Source organism: Elgaria multicarinata, chromosome 2 (assembly GCF_023053635.1).
Source record: "Elgaria multicarinata webbii isolate HBS135686 ecotype San Diego chromosome 2, rElgMul1.1.pri, whole genome shotgun sequence".
Taxonomy (NCBI): domain Eukaryota; kingdom Metazoa; phylum Chordata; class Lepidosauria; order Squamata; family Anguidae; genus Elgaria; species Elgaria multicarinata.
Window position 1 is genome coordinate 43,124,387 of NC_086172.1, and position 23,573 is coordinate 43,147,959.

Below are 23,573 nucleotides of genomic sequence, written 5' to 3' on the forward strand. Positions count from 1 at the left end.
CCCGTCCCCTCATTTCTCATGTAGACTGATCTCACAATGTTGAAATTAACTGCACTTGAAAGTAATAAAAATCAAGACTTGGAAAAGAAAGAAGGTCGTATAGATGATTTGCTCAGGGTAAGTGTGATCATGGTAAGATTAAGAGAGAAACTTGGGTAATGACATTGTAACACAAGATGTAACTGGATGTTTCTGATTATTTGGACCCATTTCATAGGGCTTTTTGCCTAAGATATAGGGCTGAGACTACTTTGGTCATCTTGGTAGTTGACTTATGCTTGTTCACAAGCTAAATTGAACCGTTTTGGTGTTCTATAGCCGTTACAGACACCATTTATTTATTTATTTTGCTATCTGTGTAGGGTATTGCATCCTGTGTGGGTGATCCAGCGGAGGGCAAAAATGCCCTCTGGAACTCCACAGTTGTCCATCCTTGCTCTAGAAGTAGCTTACACTACCACAATGTAATTTGTCAGCACTTGTGTTGAATAGGGTACTCTCCAATGCCTGTATTTAAATTAGAGAAGAGAGGGAGGAAATATTTATTTATTTATTTATTTATTTTATTTATTACATTTTTATACAGCCCAATAGCCGAAGCTCTCTGGGCGGTTCACAAAAATTAAAACCACAAAAAACATCTAACAGGTTAAAAACACAATTTCGAAATACAGTATAAAAAGCACAACCAGGATAAAACCACACAGCAAAGTTGATTATAAGATTAAAATACAGAATTAAAACATTAAAATTTAAATTTAAGTTAAAATTAAGTGTTAAAATACTGAGTAAATAAAAAGGTCTTCAGCTGACGACGAAAGCAGTACAGTGTAGGCGCCAGGCGGACCTCTCTGGGGAGCTCGTTCCACAACCGGGGTGCCACAGCGGAGAATATATGCTCTTTTAAAATGGCAAATTACTTAATTGCATTTGACTTAAGGTACCAGGAAGACATAAGATGGCATATAATTTGCTAGCAGTTTTTATAATATATTATTCCATTTGCTTAAATTTATTCCTTTTATTACACTGGACATTATTCTTTTGTGAGCAAATGTCACACATTGAACAGAAGGTGCAACACTGATTTTATGTATATAGAATTTATATTAAATATAATTTCCTTTAATTCTTAGGCTAATTGTGATCTACGAAGACAGATAGACGAACAACAAAAGTTACTTGAAAAATACAAAGAAAGATTAAACAAATGCATTTCAATGAGTAAGAAACTTTTAATTGAAAAAGTAAGTTGAATTTTATTTTATTTTTGTTTAGGATCTAAACTAAAGAACATTCAGGCACGCTGCTCCTGTAACTCAGATGAAGGGAGCAATCCTACAGCTCCTTAGACAGCATGTGAGGGGGCCATAGGATATTTCAGATTCCCTGATCTGAGATCAGAGACAGCGGTCTGACCTCAGGGGGGAATTGGAGCTCCGAACCCCCCCTTCCCCTAACAATTGGTGAGGAAAGAACTGTGCCAGATGCTCTCAGAGGTTGGGAACACTCCACCTTGGAGAGGGCAAAAAGGGGCGTTTCGGAGGGTGGGGAGGGAAGGAGACTGGGGAGGCCTGGATATGAATTACCCTGAGGCTTCTGCATCCTCCATCCCTCCTCCTCTGAAGCGCTCCAGCTAGACAGGCAAAAAAATCCCATCTAGTGAGAAATTCAGGCAGGAGGACTGGGAGGAGAAGATTGCCTCCGCTGCTCCTACTGCCCTGCATAGGGTGATCATAAGTCTCCAGGTTCAGGGGCTCATGATCATCGAGGAGGCAACCCATAGGATTGTGCCCTAAATTGCGATTGAATAAATTAAAACTGTGCCAATTCAGTAAGAGCCTGTTCCAATGGATAGTAAGATGGATAAGGACCTTCCAAAAGGGCCCTCTTATTGTGGCAGTGCAGAAATTGCTCCTCTGTGGGTGATTCCCACACTGTAATAGAGTGGAAATACTATATTTAAGGTGAGCCCAATTGCCTGGATTGTTCCGATTTTTGACATCTATCTCCTGGAATTAAAGTGACTGAACAGCCTGACAAGAAGCTTCTGTGCTGCTGTGGTAACATGTATGAAAGGGCCCTAGAACCACCCTGATTGTGCAGTATTTAAATACAGAAATGGATCCAGTGCAGCAACAGCAGTGGGCCCTTGGATCAACAGAGTTAAGGAAAGCAGCAGGCCAACTAATTTGGATTGGGGAGGCCCATTAGATAAAGGCCTGCAGAGCTGTTGTTACTGCCTCTGGTGGTGTTACCATCTTGCTGGGTGGTGGTGGATAGGGAAGTGTGTTGTATGATGTTGTGGGTGCAGGGCCGTGCACCTGGTCATCCTTTGCAGTATCTAGGTGCCAGTGCAAACTGAGTGGTTTCACTCAAAGTGTGTATGTGTGGTGGTGGGAACTCACTCAGCTTTCCACCTCTCTCGGCATTTCCATCCTCCCAAACATTCCAAAAGAGAAGTAGATTTGGCATGCTGTCTACAATGCTTGCGGTCTTTTCCAGCCACCGTGTTTTGTTTTTGAATGCAGGGTGAGTTTTCCACCTCTTTGAATTGGTGAGTTAGGGGCTGGTAGGTGAGCAGATGCTCTGCCTTGTACTCCAGTTCTTGAACAAGTGACTTGTCTCTCAGACTCACCAGTTTGCCCTCTGTGAAATGGCTGCTTTCTAACCACTATAGCAGCCATTTTGTAAATGGGCTTGCCCCCATGTCAATCATTTTGTGATAATGCCCACAACACTTTCTCAGACTTCCAGATGTGGCCATAGGCCCCAAAAGTTGGGGATGCCAATAGTAAGGTAATTGTATTCTACTCAGCAACCATATTCTACTCAGCACTGGCCATCATGGCTCATGTGCTTATGGGTGGAGATGTTTGTTTTGTTTCGCTTTCAGTGCTGAGAAATTGCAAAGTGCTCACAAAATAGAAGCCTTGAAGGAAGATACCTGGATGCTACATGACAAATAACTAACAATGTTGCATTTATTTTACTAAAAATCCATGTTGGGAAAGACTCTGAAATTAACTGATAATATCTTGGGTTCCTTAGAGTACACAAGAAAAGTTGGCAAGCAGAGAGAAGAGTATGCAAGACAGATTACGCCTTGGGCATTTTACAACCGTTCGGCATGGTGCTTCATTTACTGAACAGTGGACAGATGGCTTCGCATTTCAGAATCTTGTGAAGTTAGTCAATATTGTGTTTTTAAATTGTTAGTAATTACCAGTTCCCTAGAGTGGATGTTGTATATTAATTAAAACTGCTAGCATTGGAGCTACTATTTACATACGTCTTACAATTCTGCTTGTTGACATCTCAGAATTCAGTGAAGAACTTGCAGTCCACAACTGGCTATTGAATTCCCTACATTTGGTAACTTTGGAAAGGAGCACATGAGTAGATTCACCTTGTTCCTCAGTGAGCCTTAAAAACAAATAAGAATTTACTAAATGAGCACTATATAGACAGAAAATGGTAAACGTAGACTAGTGACTTTCAAACTGGCCCATGGTTTGTGCATTGCTTTGCTGGTCACATGGCATAGGCTCCACATCTGCCAATATAGCAGCTATCTAAGACATCAATATGCTTGTTTCCAAAGAAGGAACATCAACAAGGAAAAGAGAACCTAGTTAACTTTACTGTGGGCTTCTTCTGGGATAAAGGGCGGTGGCGGCAGGAAACCTCTAGTTGCCAGTGGCAAAACAGCTGCCTCAGTAATGTACTTCAGCAGAGATTTCTGAGAAGGAAGCTACTGGGAGATACAGAGACAGGCAGATAACTGAGGACAATGGGTGTGAGGAAAAGTAGAATTAGTGTATTCAAAAGTATGGCTTGCATAGATGGATGCCTTATGTAATCAACCTGTTTACATAATAAAGATACTGGGCCAAGGTTGGGAAGACAGTGTTGGGTGTCCCTTGAAGTGGGTACACATGTTGGATTTCTGATTTACTAACTGGCTGATTTGCATGTTGGATTGTTAGGTCTTTTACACATCTGGCACAATATCTATATCTATATCTATATATATTTAGCTTCCATTGCTGTTGACAAAAATTAAAGCATTTCATTAATCTGAGATTGAGATTAAAGATAATTCTAATTAAATCAGATTTTTAATGAGGTAATTTTGATAACAATGATATTTGGGATCTTTAATGAGCGCCCCCCCCATTTCTGTTTGAAACAAGAGTTGTTTTTTCAAAACATCTGGTGATATAAGTAAAATAACAGTACTAAAAGAATAACACCATCTAATCTTAACTGCTTAACAATGTCATTGTGAGGTTTAGTGACAACTTTGAGCAGGGGGTTGGACTCAATGGCCTTATAGGCTCCTTCCAACTCTACTATTCTATGATTCTGTGATTCTATATTTGAGGTCATTTAGACCCCTCCCCAATGCCATTGATGTGCGTACTTCCCTTTTTCCTTCCCTTTCTCAAATTCAAACAAATTTCATTGGGAGAGAGGGATTAAAACAGATGGCAGTATCCAAAGCTCACAGTCCACCAGTGCTCATTTGGTTGCACTAGCAGGAATGACCACTAGACCTCAAAGGGAAGCTTGTGCTTCCTAGAGTAACTCCAGGAACTATCTGAAACTAGCATTTCCAGAAAGGGATAGGTCAACAGAGCTCTGTTCTGTGAACTCTGCTGATTTGTTCCATTCCAAAATGCTAGTTTTGGATAGTTTCTAGCTGCTCTAAGAAGTGCCATTGATCATCCCACTAGCTCAAGGGCAGCTTTGGATACTACGCAGAATAAGAGCTCTTAGCTGAAATCCTATATACATTTCAGGATTAAGCTCCACTAAATTCAAGGGGGGTTATTTTTTTGAATAGACATGCATAGGATTCATCTATTACTGTAAGAAAGTAAATGTAATATGAAATGGCACAAGTAAGACAAAGGCTCAGTTCAGACAACACATTTCTCAACAGTGGTTTTAGAACTCCATGGTGGAATTTTTACACCACCGTTAAGAAATGTGTTGTCTGCCGGGAAAACTCCATGCAATGGTGGTGGTTTTTTGGAAAACACTCCATTATTATTATTATTTATTATTATTTATTTATATAGCACCATCAATGCAGAATATCCACAACGCAGAAGAGAGTTGCTGCACAACCATTGTGTTGTGTATTGTGTGGCAAGCTCTGTCGAGTTTTCTGTTGCATTGAGTTGACTTTTCTCACTGGCTACAGAGTTCTCTGGCAAGAGCCGTGACAGGAGCGAGTGCCGCTCTAAGAGAGCTGCCAGGATTGGTTTTTTTGCAGGAGTGGCTGAGGATACCATCGGGAGGACCGGGGGAGGAAAAAGGGTGGAGGAACAGTCAATCAAGCGTCGCGATGGATTTTACTTAACCCCACGGTAGCCCACAGTCACACAACGGTGGAGTTAGAACATGTTGTGTGGGGAATATCCCCTAGAAACGCAACCGTTCAGTGGAGTTTTCACACTGAGTTGACTAATGTTTTGTCTGAACTGAGCCAAAATGTTTTATATCACTTTTATATCCCTTTAGAGGGTCAGCTTGAATTCAGAAGTAGGAAAGTTAAAATATTTTGTAAAGGAGTACAGATTTTGAAATCATTTTAATACAAAGTTTTGGGTTTGCAGGCAACAGGAGTGGGTAAATCAACAAAGGGAAGATATTGAGAGACAAAGAAAACTCCTGGCAAAGCGAAAACCCCCATCTACAAATAATTCTCAGGCTCCCTCTGCCAATTCAGAACCTAAACAGAGAAAAAACAAAGCTGTCAACGGAGCAGAAAATGATCCATTTGTCAGACCCAATTTACCACAATTGTAAGTTCATACAAGTGTGCTAGTTATATATAACAGCAGAACAAAGCGCTTGTCCTGACTGGTTGCCACAGTCAGCTGTGTGTTGCCATTCACTTAAATGGTGTATGTGTGATTAAAGTGTTGTACATAGTGACACTAGGAGAGGAGAGCTAAACCTCTCTCCCAAGTTGAAGTGTCCCGGGTAGGGGTGGCCTTTGTGCCTCTTTCAGCAGATTTGTTAAATGCGTCTTGGTTGTTTTGGAATTCCATTGAGGAGCCTGCACTCAGGGTTCTGTATTTTGATCATGCTAGACCATGACAAGGAGATAGCACTGGGAACTCTCTCTTACATTCGATCAGAGACCCTGTTCAGACAACGCACTAAGCCACAATGGTTAAGCATTTTGAGCTAAACCTTATGGTTTAGTGTGTCATGTGAACCTTTCCTAACTGTGGTTCCTCCATAACCATGGTTTAAACACACTCACTAACCATTTGCTGAAAAAGGATAAGTGGCCTAACCGTCTGAACAGGCCCAGACAGTACAGTTAAAAAATACATCACTGTGTACCATTTTTCATTGTAGACTCAAAGATACATTTTCTGCCTTGTCTATTACTCCTTTCTATAGTTAAAACATGACCAAGCAAGTTCTTCTATGCCTAATGTGTAGTCCTGCATTATTTCCATATCTATTATCTCACTGCTTTCCTAACAGGAAGACTTGCAAACCAAAAATACTTGAGATGTGTAGCAACATCAGCTGTGTTTGAGTCAAACACCAAAGAGACAGTACAGTTAAAGAATCTCTACTTTGATCCCTCACTGTCTCCGTTTTGGGGAAGAGTGTGGAATGGAGTGTGGATGCAATCTTTGCTGTCGAACGTTTTGCTCCACAACAAGCTCTTGATTATCCACAATGTAACTGATTCTACAAGATGTTGGAGAGGCTGACATTCTCTTTTATAAGCTAGCATTAACATACACCGTCATCTTTTATTTATATGTAACTATTCTTGTACTTTGTTCAAAATAGTTCATTACCTATGCTAACTCTTTCAGGCTAACACTAGCAGAATACCATGAACAAGAAGAAATTTTCAAGCTTAGATTAGGACATCTCAAAAAGGTATGTTTAATATTTAAGATCTATCTTTTTCCTGATCACATAAAAATCTTAAAGTAGTCACTGAGTATGCTGCCTTACAAACTTTTTAAAAACTTTTTCTATTGTGAATATCGACAAACAGAACAGAAAATACATAGTGAAAACGGAAAAAAGCTGCCTTACAAAGTTTAAGCTCCTACTGAATACTGATGTTTGTCTCACTTGGCTATAAACATAAGCATGCCAGGCTGAATAGCAATTGGTAATCTAAATATGTACTGTACAAATAACACTAGCTTTCTTTTTCTGTTTTATTAATGTTTAAAAAATAATAATGTATTATTGTTGTTGTTATATTATTGTACATCATTAAAACATAATACATAGAATTATACATAAAACCACATACAAAGATAACTTTAAATAAAACCAACCAACAAGGTTCGTTGCATTCTTAATTTAATCAGAAATTCAAGGTAGTGACAGTTACATTTTCCTGAAAATATATGTTCCAGAAGACATCAGGTTCCAGTTTACTATGAAATTCCATATACTGACTCGCTCTCTCTTCCTTTCTCTTCTTGAAAGTGTACTAAATGAGAAAGGTTTTGTATATAAATTTGACACCAATTCTTGTTTACATTTTGGTATTCTATCTTCAGTATAACAAAGGAGAATAACTTTCATGTAATAAATGTCATTATTCTTGTAATTATTTCAGCGGCCAAAATCATTAATTGTTTCTACATGCCCACCACATATGAAAATCATCTGCTTTTAGTGAAGTGTATCTCCAACAAGAAGGATCTATTTTGCTTAACCTTAATGATGTGAAATGTGACTTCTAAAGAACTTTAAAATGGCTTTTCTTTGGAGCTTTTGAAATTGAATTTTAAGTTCGTTGAAAAAGACTGCTTTCCATTTATTTTCATTAATCTTGGCCCTACAATAGTTTGATGTGGAAGAAGAGGTGGGGGGGAACCCCACGAAAAGGCTATGAAGAAAAGAAGAGGCTGGCTCCGGTGCTATAAAATATGAAAGGAAGTTTTCTTTATTTTCCTTATCCAAAATGGAAAAATTCCAAAAACTTTAAACTAAACTTGTACAAACGCTCAACGTTTTGGATCTGGAGATTCTTTGTCGTTTTATAGCTCCTGACGAAGGATCTCCAGATCTGAAACGTTGAGCGTTTGTACTAGTTTAGTTGAAAGTTTTTGGAATTTTTTCATTTTGGATAAGGAAAATAAAAGAAAACCTCCTTTCATATTTTATAGTAGCAGAGCCAGCCTCTTCTTTTCCTCATAGCCTACAACTGTTTGACCATTCAATCTTAAAAAGCTGGATTTTCATTTTTCCTCTGCCTAGTATATTTTGAATGGCACTCCTTTACTGTCCTGTGCTTATACCAATAATTTTTAAAACCAATTTAATTGTTGTCCTGCTCTAAAATTTCTCACTAAAAAGCTTAATAAATGTTTTTTGGCTTTCTCCACCAAGATCAATGTTTCTCCGCTGCAGTGAGAGCAGCACTCAGAGGGATCATAGAGCCTTCTGAAAGTAGCTGCCAGAGCATCTCCTAGCATGCTCTGGTTTCCAGCACCAATAAGGCAAGCCTTTTGAGACCGGGTCCTGGATTATCTTCCCAGAAGCAGCATCACTCAGCATCACTGAAGGTGATCAGTGGTGCAAGGGGCAAAATCATCAGCAACAGAGGCAGCACGATTGGGGACAAATTGGTGGCAGTAAATTTGATGGTGGGGGTCATGGGGGTACACAACGTCCATTGGGGGGCACGGGTTGTGCACTCCTGGACTATAGGAACAAATATCTATTCATCCCCACATTTCTGTTTGTGGCTCCAAGGTTTTTAACCAACTCTTCTGTATAAACATTTTAACCCGTCCAAAGCAATTGGCGCTATAGCTGTACTTTGATTAGACTGAACTTTTTCCAGTTTGTGCATGTTACTCCATTATAGGGGTCTCTAAACCATACTGTTCTTGTATCGTGTATAAATCTTAAAAAGTCAAGAACCATATTGAGCGATCCACCATCTGCTGCTATATGTTTTATTTTAGGGATTCCCATACCTTCATTTAATTTCCATTGATACAATAATTAATATACAATTTGTGCTCATTTACAACTTGTTTCCTTTAAGTAAAATCTCATTTTTATAAATTTAAGCAGGAAGCCCCCACCCTCGTGCCCCAGGGTCCTGCCTTTCCCACTCAATTCCTCTTCGATCACTGAGCAGTAACATCGTGAGAGCATTCTTTGTTGTCTCTTTCCTTCATGAAGAGACTGAGCTGACTTTCTTAATCCCTTCTTTACTTTTAGCCTATTGTTCCTTTCCTATCTTATGTTCTTCCAGAATTTCATGTTTTTATTTCTGTTGTGTCTGTGCCTTTAAGTGCTTTGAAGGGCTTCCTTGCAGTTTATGGCCCTGAAAGCTCCATTCCATAAGTGCTCCAGTTGTGGCAGCAAACATTTTCCTTCAGACTTCGTGTTTGCTATTCCCAAATGAAGGATGTATTGTTGCCAACTGTCCTCATTGCCTCAACTTTACTTGCCAGTTCCAATGAACAGTCCTCCCAGATAAAGGAAATTCTTTGGGAAGAGACTAAGGGTGGCTAAGGCTTGACCTGTCCAGTCACAAACCTCAGGCCTCTGCTCTAAATTAGCACCAGCTATTGCGCTACGTGTCCTGGACGTGGTGTAGATTGTACCATTCCTTGTTGGTCCTGGAGTGGGTCCAGTATTGTCAGTACCCTCTGAAACTGCCTCCTTGGAATTGACTGCCTGGAACCCAACATACTCCTTACACTTACCTCAGTACCAAAAATGGGGCCTTCTGCTGCACCTCCAATTGGCACCTGCCCCACCTGCAGTAAATTTCTAATAACCCATGAGTGTGATGCGCAAGGACCACAAAGAAGAATGCTAGCTACTTACCCATAACTGTGGTTTTTCTTTGTGGTCTCTGTCATTCACACAATCCACGCTCGCTCCATCTTAAAAATTAGCAGTGGTGATTTTTGTTGCATGTAGAAGGCAAGCTCCATTTAGCAATTATTACATAGTACTGTTCCCTTGAGCGGAAAAGCAAGAGCCCACACCCTGAGGCATGTTTTTCTCAGCTCTAGAACATTCCAAATGAAACTCTTGTGTAGGCACAAAAACCATATGTGTGAATGCACAGATGACCTCTCAAGGAATCAAATTACAGGCAAGCAACCTGTCTTTTTCAACCCAAAATTTCATGCTATATCAGCTGTTGTATAGATTGCTTACTCTATGTTTGTAAGGGAAAGCAAGATATAAGAAATGTACTTTGCAGTAATGTTAAGAATTGTTACTGGAATGTTTCAATTATATTATAAGCTTTCATGGTACTCTGTAAAGGGACAAATAAACTAAATTGTATACTTAATATTTCCTGCATGTCTCTGATACTTCTTAAAAATTAGCAGTGGTGATTTTTGTTGCATGTAGAAGGCAAGCTCCATTTACCAATTATTACATAGTACTGTTCCCTTGAGCACTGAAAGCTTGTTGTTGTAAAGGAAGGCATTATGTTTCTGTAGAACATTCTTCGGGAAAAAGATTGCCAACAGTCTCTTGTTTTTATGCTCTTTCAGCTCTTTAGGAACAATGGCATCAAATGTCAGGATGGATAAACAATCATTTTGTAAAATTTAAACCCAATTTTAAAATTTTAAATTGTTCAGTATAATTTTTTCATAAAGAATAACTTGGTTAATAGCAAATATTCTGAATATAAGTCTGTACATCCTACAGTTAATCAAATTGAATTAATGACCCTTACCAGATACATTGAGTTAAAGGAGGCTTTTCTAAAACCAATTTGAACACTTTGAATATTTGTACTAACCTGATTTGCAGGTGCTTTGGATTTGTACCATTGTTTAGAAAATATATGAAGTATCCATGTGAAACCAGCTTTAAATCAATAATTTAAATCTGCCGGGTTTTATGCGGATTTAAATAATGGACTTAAATCACCTTGATTTAAATCAGGCCACCTTGTCTAATAATCTGTTAGAGTGCAGACTGTTGTGACAGATATGATAGGAATAAATTTAAATGTCTGTATAAAACAGGGTAGGTCTCCATAGAAGTTGCTTATAAAATGCTTTGGGGTAGGGACTGAATTTCAGTTTTAATCCGGACTTTGTATAATATTCAGCTCTATCGGTCATCTGTCTTTGCAACTATGCATCAACTGTGTTCATGCTAAATTTAGAATACACATGTACAACATACATGAGTTGATTCAGACTTTTGGATAGCACTTATTACTTTTAGTGTCTAAGGATTACCTCCAAGTAACCAGGCAGGAAAGATTTGCACTTTTTTAGGTGAGAAACCAGCTGCATTTCAGTTTGAGCAGTATCCCTGTGCTATAAGAAGAAATGGAATAACTAGAGGCCTTATGAGAAGAAATATTCCTTGAATTCCTCTTGAAAATGTTCACAAGTAGGGTTGTATCCAGTAGTGGCTTTTCCTTAGTGGAAAACATTTCTGTTTGTGCCACTTACGCAACTGACTTTTTTGCCAATCCCCTCTGCAGCCCTCTGTGACATACCCCATTCTGTTGTGGATGGGGGCTTAAATGAGATTTTAAAAAATTGGATGCCCCAACTGGTGTTAAGGAACGTCACCACTGGACATAATCCACTGTAAAGTTATGGAATTCTTTTAGCGCTACCGAAATGTAGGTATGGGTAAAGTTATCATTTTCTTATTGCTAAACCGAGCTTTCAGAATTCATTCTTTTTATTTGCAGGAAGAAGCTGAAATACAAGCAGAACTTGAACGTCTGGAAAGAGTTAGAAATCTTCACATACGAGAGCTCAAAAGAATAAACAATGAAGATAATTCCCAGTAAGACACGAGATTTTAATCTTGCATATTCTTACTAGCTTTGGAATAAATATGATACACAGATAACCACAGTTGTCTGTAACTTTACATAGTCTGTTTTTGGTTTTATGCTTGTTTTTTGTTTTTGTATTATTATTATTAATAATAATATTAATATTATATTTATTTGTATCCCGCTTTTTGCCCAATGCTGGGCCTAAAATGTTTTACTAAAGTTAGGTTAATAACAGACTATTTTCTTAAATTATACAAAGCGCTTTTGGGATTTCAGAACTGCTAAGTTAAAATACAGTAACATTCTCTTGGAAAAAAACGATAGTAGGGAATTGCTGGTAATAAAAGAAGGGTGCTTCAAAAGTAAGAAATTACAATATCCTTTTTTCCCACTCTGTTTCCTTTCTCCCGTCTCTCAACTAAAACAGCAAATTTTATTTATTTATTTATTTATTTTATTGTTGCGTTTATATCCCGCCTTTTTTTGACCAAGAAACCTAAGGCGGCGTACATAATCCTCCTCTCCATTTTATCCTCACAACAAGAACCCTGTGAGCTGGGTTGGGCTGAGAGTCTGTGACTGGCCCAAAGTCACCCAGTGGGTTTCCGAGGCCGAGTGGGGGCTAGAACCCGGATCTCCCGACTCCCTTTCCAACACTTTTCAGCCACTACACCACAAATTCAATATATACTAGAAGCTCACAGGTTCTCATCAGCTAACTTACTATTTCATACCTAGGGAGTTCTCTGAATATGTAGAAACCACCATCTTATTTTTGGGTGGGCTCATTTTGGTTTCCTATTGAATTGATTGCTATTGGAGAGAATAGCTTAGATCCGAAGCTTCACCTGCATGGAAGAGGTTCCTCCTCCCTCTACCTCCAGTTCTGTCAGCACTCCCAAAAGACCCCTCAACCACAGAAACAGCTTTTCAGGGGGCGGGATTGCAAAGGGCTGCAGAGGGAAGGAGGAAGTGCAGAAGTCCTGTTCCCTGAACGTAAACTTTCTTCTGTTCATGGAATGGTAGTTAGGATCCAAGCCAATGACTTTACATGAATATTTAGAACAATAAACCAAACATACAACCACTATACATTTTAATATATCCCATGTTGCACACCTAGACAAATTATTTTAGATTTTGCCTGTGTGTGACCCAAGATTTATTTAAATGGGTGTAGGTTTGGTTTAATTGTTTGTAAGGTAAACTGCTATAAGTTAGTTTTAATTTATTCACATTTTAATGTCTGTATGCTTGCATGTGCCTACACAAACAGCTTGTGGTGGTCTGGCAGTTAATATAGAGTGGGATCCAACATAGTTGCTCTATTCACAGAGGTAACTTCCGTTCACAAAAGAACCTCTTCTGTGGGTGCAATTCTCCTTCCATGAACAGAAGTTCCTTCCATTTACTATATTGGGTTCAACATAAATGTTTTCATCCCTATCCAGATTAAGAGTTTCAGAGGCACAGAAAAAGAGTTTCAGAGGCACAGAAACAGGGTTCTTCCCTGTTGTCACTGCAAGTGACCATCTATCTATCTATCTATCGAATGTTCTCCTTTTCTTCAGTGAAAAATGATCCCACAGTTAGTTTGTGAACCGCCCAGAGAGCTCCGGCTATTGGGTGGTATAGAAATGTAATAAATAAATAAATAAATAAGCCAGAAAGCTAGGCCGTGGTCAGAAGACACCTTAAACCATGGCTTTAACCACGGCGAATAAGGCTTTTTGCTTTATTCACCACGGTTAAAGCCATGGTTTAAGGTGTCTTCTGAACGGGGTCATAATGATCTGCTGAAATGGAAGCTGCTCATGGAGACAAGGAGCCTGATAAAATTGGCCTTTCACTATAGCTGCTAGAATGGCCCTGCTCCGCATCTTCCTCTGCTGCAGTTTCATAGAATGACTGCTGCCAAGGTGACTACTGAATGTCCCCTTGTGATTCCATTTTCCTTTTAAAGGGCTATCCATGTGCAGCTCCAGCTGCCGCAGGTGCATATTACGGGATCAAAGCTAAGCAAATCTACATCCTGTTGGAATCAGTGGAACAACATGTAAACGTTATGCTTGCATTCATTTACAGGGGAATAATTCCCATTGAAATCAATTAATTAGGATAGCACTGCATGTGACATTGGTTTCAGTGGAATCTACATGTGCCTAATTTTATCTAGGTTGCACTCCTAAATAACATCATACTATGTTTCTGTTACTATTGTTAGGAGTAGTAAAAATAGAAATACGTCTTTGCGGAGGCTTCATCTCAAATTTTGAACTAATTATTTTCTGTCATGTGTTTATAAAAGTAATAGCACTAAGTACTTGCCTTTCCAATTAATAATTTTCTGCTTGATTTTTTTAAGGTTCAAAGATCATCCTACGTTAAATGAGCGATATTTGTTACTTCATTTACTTGGTCGAGGTGGATTTAGTGAAGTATATAAGGTAATATTCCCTTTTTGCTTGGTTTCATTTATTTATCAAAAAAAGTACACCTCACCAATATGCCTCCAGAGAATACCACCTAACGCCATAAAAATATTATTCACAAAAATATATCTACTTAAAACTATATTTCCCACCTCTCTTATGCTGTGGATTAGTTGACCATATGGAAGACATGTACAACATACATGAGTTGTTTGAGACTTCTGGATAGCTGCTTGCCTATCACCTTTGGTAACTAAGGATTACCTCTAAATGACCTTGCAGGCAAAAATTGCATTTTTTAAAGGTATGAAACCAGCTTATTTATTTATTTATTGCATTTCTATACCGCCCAATAGCCGGAGCTCTCTGGGTGGTTCACAAAAATTTAAACCATTCAAAGTATAAAACAACAGTATGAAACCATAATATAAAATACAATATAAAAGCTCAACCAGATAAAAACAGCAGCAATGCAAAATGACAAATTTAAAACACCAAGTTAAAAAATTATTTATAGACCGTTAAAATGCTGGGAGAATAAAACGGTCTTCACCTGGCATCTAAAGGCATATAATGTAGGTGCCAAGCGAACCTCCTTAGGGAGCTCATTCCACAGTCGGGGTGCCATAACAGAGAAGGCCCTCCTCCTGGTAGCTACCTGCCTCACTTCCTTTGGCAGGGGCTCGCTATATTTCAGTTTGAGCAGTATCCCTGTAGTGAAAGAAAAAATGGAATATCTAGAAGCTTTGTGAGAAGAAATATTCCTTGAATTCCTTTTGAAAATGCTGTGAGGAATTCAGAAGCTTTCACTTCAGGTTTAGATTAACTGCAAGTTGTTACACTGTCAAAAACTGGACAACTGTAGTTAATTTGGATAACAAAATGGATAAAGAAAAATAATAATGCAGAGAGTATACAAGATTTGAAAAGATGATTACACAGAGGGAAGATAAAGAATAAAATATAATTAAAAAAGTATAACAAGTGAAATTTACAAAATGTTGTTGGAAAGTGAGGACCAACAAGATTATCTTAAAATGGTATGGGATCATGATTTAACAGGACAAATAAGTATTCAGAGCTGGGGGAAGATATGGGATATGTGTATTTTGAAAACCATGTCGGTAAGGATAAAGGAAAATTATTATAAGGTGGTTTGGAGGTGGTATCTAACACCAGTAAGATTAAATCAAATTGATAAGAAATTATGTTGGAGAGGATGCCAGGAAATTGGCACCTATGTTCATATGTGGTGGAGTTGTAAATATTTACAGAAATTTTGGCAATTTTAAAGAGATAAATGAAATAACTGGGTTAAGTTTAGAGGTATGTCCTACTATAGCATTATTAACAATTTATGATAAAGTCCAGGGAACCCAAGCTATTGAAGATTTAATCACAAATTTATTGACAGCAGCAAGGCTAATGATAACTAGAAAATGGAAAGTGCAAGGTAATTACCAAATAGAAGAATGGTATAAAGAGGTGTGGGATATTGCTGTTAATGATAAGTTATTAATTATTAGTATTTTATTAATTATGTATTAAGTATTATGATGTATTGTTATTATCAGTGGTGTGTATGTGTTAGTAATTTGATGTTGTATAGTGTTTAAATTACAATAAAATTATTTTTTTAAAATGATAAGTTAACATGTAGCATTAAAGTTAAAAGAGGACTATCGAATAGAAATGATTTTGAAAATATATGGGGAATATTTTTAATTTTGTTTTATCAAAGAGGAAAGGATGTACACCTTCAAAAGAGTCACTACAATTCTGGAAGGATGTTTAATTAGGCAGTTTAGTTGGTCCCTGTGTGTGTGTGGTGCACTTATTAGTATTATTGGTTGGATATGATTGTGTGATCATTTAGTGTTAGTTATATAATTTGCAAGTTATATATTTTATAGTCTATATGAAAATTCAGTAAATAAATTAAAAAAAAACAGCTATGGTTTCTTGACACAAGCAAATTATATACCACAGTTCTGGGGTCTCCAAAGTGCCTGCAGACCCCTCTCTTGGTCCTTGTCAGGCTCCCTGTCCCTCCTAGTTTTTATTTCTTAAGATTTTTTTAAAAAAATAAATCAAATTTTAAGACTTGGAGGTTGGCATGCTGCAAAGTGAGGAGTTGTCTTCCAGCACCAGCTTTAATTGAGTTCCAAAAAGTGGTTTGTGTGTTTTGGCATTCAGACCCCCACCCATGCCTTGTAATTAGTTTCTTGGGCCACTTCTCTTTTAGTCTCACCAGTTTGCCTTCTGAGAATTGAGTGTTTTGTGACTGAGCATACCCACCATGCCAGTCATTTTATGAATGGACAAGCCCCCTGTGGCAGCCTTTTTGTGAGAGTGTCCACAGCACTCAAAATTCCAAATGTGCTCAACAATCCCCCCAGAATGGGTAACTCCTGTCATAGTTTATGGAATAGGCTTGTTTCAACTAACCCGAGTTGAGATTGACCACAGTTATCCTTGAGATAACACACTAAACTGTGGTTAAATTTATTTAATTATTTTAAAAACTTAGATCCCATCTTTTTTCACCAAGGTGGGTTACAAAACAACCTTGTAGTAATAAAAAAAATCCATCAAATTATAAATACATATGATCATAAAACAACATGTCAGGAAAACATTCAGTCAAAGACCATTTTTAATCATGTTTTTACCAAATGCTGAAGAGAGCAAAGTGTTATTTTAGCCTAAAACAGAAGTGGAAACTTCTGATGCCCTTGCAGCTATGCCAGGGGACAATGCATGAGCCGAAGGCTGACTGAGGTTCATTCTAGTATTTGCTAAGTCATGGTTTAGCATAATGTCTGAACACAACCACTCTGCTCATATGCAGATTGAATCTGTTGACTGACCTGCATATGATCAAATAAGATCCTGCCTAATCTACAGTGGTCTCAAGGTGTCTTATGATGAGAGTAAAACAATTTAAGGCCCAATCCTATGCATGTTTAGACAGAAAAATGTTCTGCAATGCGCAGCATGGGTGTTGTCAAACTTTTTTTCCAAATAAGCATGCATAGGATTGTGCCCTAAACCCTATCAAAGCAGCAGGTAAAACAACCCAACTAGTAAAACCCATTTAACCATCAATATGCATTAAAGCAGGGACGGGGGACTTGTGGTCCCTGCAGATGTTGTTGGACTGCAATTTCCATCAGCCCTAGCCAGCATACCAAGTGGTTAAGGGACCCTGGGAGTTGCATTACAAAAAATATCTGGAGGGCTACATGTTCCCCACTCATACATTAAAGACAATTAAGGGTCTCCAAACAGTAGTAAAAGCTGTTAAATGCACAGTGGGCTGAGCTTCACCTGGTGCCTAAGGAAGGTGCTACAGTGGCACAGGTCTAGGGAAGGTGATCCATAGTTTGAGCACCACCATTGAAAAGACTCTCCTTCTAATACCTCCTGCCTAATTTCAGGAAGTGGGGGCAGAAAGACCTCTAAAGCAGGTTTCAATTTGTGGGCAGATTCATGTAGGAGAAGACAGTCCTTTCAGACTGTCTAAGCCTCCATTTCAATTCTGTGTAATAGAAATAATGCAATCTACCACAAATGAAGGACACTGAAGTAGTAAATATGCTAGTATTTATCACTATTGGAAATGAATGCTTATATTAGGAGATGGCCCTATTTATTGTTTTGCTTCCAAACATATCTTAGAATGTGTAGAAGTGATGGGGAAGAAAGGGTGGTGCTTTTGAATAGCTCCAGAGGCCTTTCAAATAGTTTGGTGAAATAAACAGAAACCTATAATGCTAAGTTTGCATGATTTCAAAGGTGCTGCACAAATTCTTTGACTCATCTGAAACTATTAACAATAATAGACTGCTTAGTGGAAAGACTCTCAGAAACTGTGCATTAGAATTCAGGGTTGTTGTTCTTCTTACAGCTTAATTGTAGGTCTGTTTGATAGAATTTAATTTATTATACTTTGTCTCTCAAACTATATTGAAGTTCCTGTACCCTGTATTGACAAACCCTAATAAATACACTTCACTGCACCTCATAATAAAGGGAAGCTATGTTAAATTTGTGTATTTGTTTGAAGGTTTATTTAAGTGGCTTGTGTGTGTTTTTAACCTCAAAATTTCCCTACTATTTTCACCCAATGGGTCTTGTAGGCTTTTGATCTCTACGAACAAAGGTATGCTGCTGTGAAGATACATCAGCTTAACAAAAGCTGGAGAGATGAGAAGAAGGAAAACTACCATAAGTAAGCTTTTTTGAAATACCTTTTTGTCTTTGTAGCAAGTTAAATAGTATTCTGGTGGTAATGAATAATTATCTCCTTTTAGGCATGCCTGCAGAGAGTATAGAATACACAAAGAACTGGATCATCCAAGGATAGTAAAACTCTATGACTACTTCTCCCTGGATACAGATACGTAAGTATACAAAATTACACCTCTTTTCTTTTTGTTTTTAGAGCAGTTGAAATAATATAATACCTTACTTCAAGAATTCTGGCTGAACATTATATAATTTAAATTTGGTGGTGTTCAGCCTTGCTGGCTTAGTATTTTTAAATATTGTAAAGTGAAAATGTATAATAATGAAATGTTGCATCAAATTATGTTAATATTTTTCTTGGGTGGTTGAATAATTAGATGGTCTTTGTTTTCTTAAGTAACTTTAATTTCTTTCCCCCTTTCTAGGTTTTGTACAGTATTAGAATATTGTGAAGGCAATGATTTGGATTTTTATCTAAAGCAACATAAACTAATGACGGAGAAAGAAGCTAGGTCCATTGTAATGCAAATAGTAAATGCACTACGATATCTAAATGAGATTAAGCCACCTATAATACACTATGATCTTAAACCAGGTAAATCAGAGATATTGGCAAACATGGAGACATCAGGCATTGCATATCATCTTCCTAAAACTTGTTTTTCTCTTCTTACTAATGGGCCAAGTGTTTGTATTTTTTTCTTTTCTTTACTAAATCCATCAGGGTGCACATTTATTTTGATGTTTTTTTCATACTACTTGGAACACAGGAAGGGTGTCTGGTATCCATTTAAAGAGAGAGAAAATGTTCCATTGCCTCTGATCTTTTACAGAAATATTCCTTTTGTTATCAATGTATTTATTTTTTCTCTCACTTGCCACGCTCTCCTTTTTCTAACCTCACGTGCTTATTCACTCCTTTCTACTGTTCCACTTGAAGGCTAATTGTGCTCCCTCTGTTTCCCATATTTACTTCCTAACTCATGCTACTACTCATTTTATGTTTTGGCTAATATATGTTTTCTTGACCTTTTTGCTTGCTTTCCATCTTCCTTAATGCATTCAGCTGCATTAGATTTTTCTTGCGCGCGAAGTCACTGCATATGCTCTCAGTCTGGTTTAGGTATAGCATCATTAGAAATAGCTTAAAGTAGCAATAAAAGTGTATTCATCTTTGAACGCGGATTGAAGCTCTTCTTCAAATTATGTTTCGACTCCTCAGTCGGAGCGCTTGCTATGTGTACAAATATATATCATTAAGAGGATATATGTGCACATCCCAACTTAAGACTCTGACCAAGCAGACTTTATGACTTTAACATCAAATTAGCCTTTCCCCCTCCTCTTCCTCTCCACCTGCTTTTTGTATACCTTGCTTAATGAAGCTAACTGGAGATCTAGAAAACGTATGCACTGTTTTGTGACCATTGAGTTGGGCTAATAAAGGTATTGTCATAATATGGATTTTGGATTTTTTTTCCGTATGGCCAACACTTTTCTTTTTCAATAAAATGTTATTTATCTCTTTATAGTGTGCTATAAAACAGCAACTGACTTCACTATATAAGAAGCTGTTAATGATGTGCTTTGCTTTTAAATATGCATGAAATTATGTTGCAGCCACTCTTCTTTCACACAGTTTCTTGAGGCTTTTGTTCTTGTATAGAATGTTACTCAGTAAATGAGAAAGTTTATCAAAACTGCTTCAAAAAATTTTCTAAGGCAAATGGAATAGCATTTTATGATACCAAAAGGTGCAATATTAAGGGAAGTCCATGATTATTTGACACATCTATGAATTACATAGTTATGGGGCTATGGGGCTGGAATTGCATGTTTTAAATAAAGTCTGTGTGTCTTGATAGGAAACATCCTTTTGGTAGATGGAACAGCATGTGGAGAAATAAAAATCACAGACTTTGGTCTATCTAAAATAATGGATGATGATAGCTATGGTGTTGATGGAATGGACCTAACTTCACAAGGGGCTGGGACATACTGGTAATTATTGTTTTCCATTTGCTAAATGCAATGCTTATTCCTATGAAGACTACTTATATACAACACCCATAAAGGTGTAGTAGACAGAAGGGAATGTTTTATGTCCTTGGTTAATTCAGATTATATCCTAACGGTATAGAATTTCTCTTCCAATAGATGAATAAAACAACTGAAAATTAAATAACGACTGTGAAAATGTTTGTTAAAGTTATTCCAGGGATCTGGTTTCTGGTTTCTAGCTGAGGTGTAATTATCTTCCCTAAATACAAAGTCTTGGTTTAGTTTTTTAAACATGAAGTATCAGGCCATAGCTAGACCTAAGGTTTATCCCTGGATCGTCCAGGGGTCAAACCTGTTTATCTAGGCAACACACAGGGGATCCAGTGCTCAGGCAGGGGTGAACCCTGGATGATCCCAGGATAAACCTTAGGTCTAGCTGTGGCCTCAGTCACTGTTGAAAAAGGGAGAGATAAAGCTTATTGGCAGAGATACTGCTCTTCGTCATTCCTACTTCTGTTCTGTTCATGGCAATTGTCATGTGTGTCACTGTTAAAATGATCAGAAACAGCATCGCACTAATATTTCTATGTGAATAAAATATATTGGGCAGTATATAAATTCCATCATGCTAGTGTAAGTAGGGTGACCATATGACCAGATTTGCCCGGATTTGTCCGGGGTTTTGATGGCAAATCCAGGAGGGGGAGGGGAAATCCGGATTTTTTTTCAAAGAGCAGCTCTAATGGGAATTAACAAAAATGCTTATAACTGTCATTTTTTAAGATAAAGACATGAAACTTGGCACAATGGTAGCTCTTAGGAACGGCTTTAGTCATACCAAATTTGAAATAGATCCGTTCATCCATTGATTTTTTAGGAATTTTTTTAAAAATGAGGTTTTAAAATTATTTTTTAAACTGTCATTTTTAAAGATAAAGAGCTGAAAGTTGGCACCATGATAGCTTTTAGGTAGAGCTTTAGCCATACCAAATTTGGGGCCAGTAGCAAACCCTGTTAACAACAACAGCAGCTTGAAATAAGTGAAGATAAGTCAGAAAAGATATTTGAGGGAAGGGGAGAATGTAACACACAGAGTATAGCAAAAGCTTCAAAGTACAGCAAAACCTACAAAGGAGGAGTGAGTGAAGTTAATTTCAGATACATTGAATCTCTCACTTGTTCTTTATTTCAGTGATTTTAACATTAAGATGTTATGTAGAACAGATTTGTCTTAAATGTGTGCTGTAAAATCAGACATGTGACCAAGGCTATGTTCGGGTGGGCACGCCCCCTTGGTACTGGACACGCCCCCTTGGGGCGACCATGTTGTCCTCCTTTTTGGATTCCAAAATATGGTCACCCTAGTGTAAGGGACTGCTTGCATAACACCAATACCATCAGCTGATGCACTGGGTTTTCTGGGGAATTCTGTCACACCAGCTAATGTTATTGGTATTACACTAAAAGCATTGCCCATTAAATGCATTATTTTAATTTTTATCATATTTTTATTGAATAATATATGCTTGCTTACATAGATTACCTTTAAAATGTCTAACCTTCCTTCTGTCTGCATGTACATTGATGGTGCTATATAAATAAATAATAATAATAATAATAATAATAATAATAATAATAATAATAATAATAATTCAAGGTAACTTAGGCCATGGCTAGACCAGGCCTATATCCCGGGATTGTCCCGGGATCATCCCTGTGCATCCAAATGACACAGAGGGGATCCCGGGAACAGTCCATTTGCCTGGGATAATCCTTAAGTCTAGCTAAGGCCTTACATGCAAGTCCTTTGTTCTGTAACAGCCCCACGGTTTGATAACCATGTCTGAACTTTGGGCTCCTACTTTCAGATTCCCTCTGTCATTTCTTAATTTGACCATATTATAGTCATTTAAATGTGCTGCTGTAAATTTGTGCTTACTAACTAAACCCGAACTGGAAACCACTGATTGAAGTGGGTTTCCACTCCTGGTTTGGAGAGCAAGCACAAACCATTGCTTGCTAATTGAGATGTAATGGCAAACTATGGTTTGCACAAACTTGGAAAGACAGGGGAAGAGAGGAGGCAGTGCATGAGCCTTAGTTTTTGGAGCCTTACCATGGTTTGGTGTTACAGATGAACTGACTGTTTATAATCTATTAAATTCCTAAGAACAGCCATAACTAGAATAGATAATCCCCCAATTGAATTGAAACATTGGACTCCTGACCATTTTTGATAGTGACCGAGCCTTTTTCCTTCTTTCTGTCCATCCTTTCTTTATTTAGGTATTTACCTCCAGAGTGCTTTGTTGTGGGCAAAGAGCCACCAAAGATTTCTAACAAGGTGGATGTATGGTCGGTCGGAGTAATCTTTTTCCAGTGTCTGTATGGACGAAAGGTACAAACGAACCCTTAAATATGAAGCTTTCCAGTATATTAGTCTACTCTAAAGTTTGTCTATTCCAGTGTCCTTTAAGTAAATAATTTCCTCAGATAGATACGGTTGTTCAGTCTACGCCCACTTATCTTTCCCAACGCTCTGAGAACTTGTTTTAAAATGGCAGAATTTTAGAATTTAAAAAGCAGTGGTGCTAGGTTTTTTTTTTTCTTTAGAAAGGTATTTGGACATTTAACATCATGAATTCTGAACATTTTTCTTCCCCTCCAGCCATTTGGTCATAACCAGTCCCAACAAGATATACTACAAGAAAATACAATATTAAAAGCCACTGAAGTACAGTTCCCAGTGAAGCCTGTTGTGAGCAATGAAGCTAAGGTAATGTTAATGGGCTATATATGTTGTTAGAATACTATATCGCAATGGATTTTTTTCCAGGGTAAAGTCAAGGGGCTCAATCAGAGATAAAGTTTAGAGGCTATCTTCAACACAAAATGTATGTAATTCTTTTTTATAACACAAGCATGTATGTCAGTAAAGAAATTTGAAAGCAAAGTAAAATAAATGTGGACATAAAATTTGTGGAAAGTGTGTTTACACAAAAGTGTGTGTGCACATATATATTTCCTGGAAATCTAGTTTTCAGATTCTTTCTTTCATGCATATTTTTAAAATATTGAACTAT

General features: G+C 37.7%; 1 protein-coding gene across 1 annotated transcript in view; it reads left to right on the forward strand.

The window, feature by feature from the left end:
- The window catches only part of TLK1 (tousled like kinase 1), a 72,560-nt gene that overhangs the window by 45,705 nt on the left and 3,282 nt on the right, over positions 1 to 23,573 (forward strand). Inside the window, exons 8-20 of the mRNA XM_063116402.1 lie at positions 25 to 117; positions 1,137 to 1,247; positions 3,052 to 3,188; positions 5,628 to 5,816; positions 6,858 to 6,924; positions 11,714 to 11,811; positions 14,172 to 14,253; positions 18,381 to 18,472; positions 18,555 to 18,644; positions 18,915 to 19,084; positions 20,355 to 20,490; positions 22,777 to 22,888; positions 23,159 to 23,266. Of these exons, the coding sequence (XP_062972472.1) occupies positions 25 to 117; positions 1,137 to 1,247; positions 3,052 to 3,188; positions 5,628 to 5,816; positions 6,858 to 6,924; positions 11,714 to 11,811; positions 14,172 to 14,253; positions 18,381 to 18,472; positions 18,555 to 18,644; positions 18,915 to 19,084; positions 20,355 to 20,490; positions 22,777 to 22,888; positions 23,159 to 23,266 (1,485 nt within the window). The remainder of the gene's footprint in view (positions 1 to 24; positions 118 to 1,136; positions 1,248 to 3,051; positions 3,189 to 5,627; positions 5,817 to 6,857; positions 6,925 to 11,713; positions 11,812 to 14,171; positions 14,254 to 18,380; positions 18,473 to 18,554; positions 18,645 to 18,914; positions 19,085 to 20,354; positions 20,491 to 22,776; positions 22,889 to 23,158; positions 23,267 to 23,573) is intronic.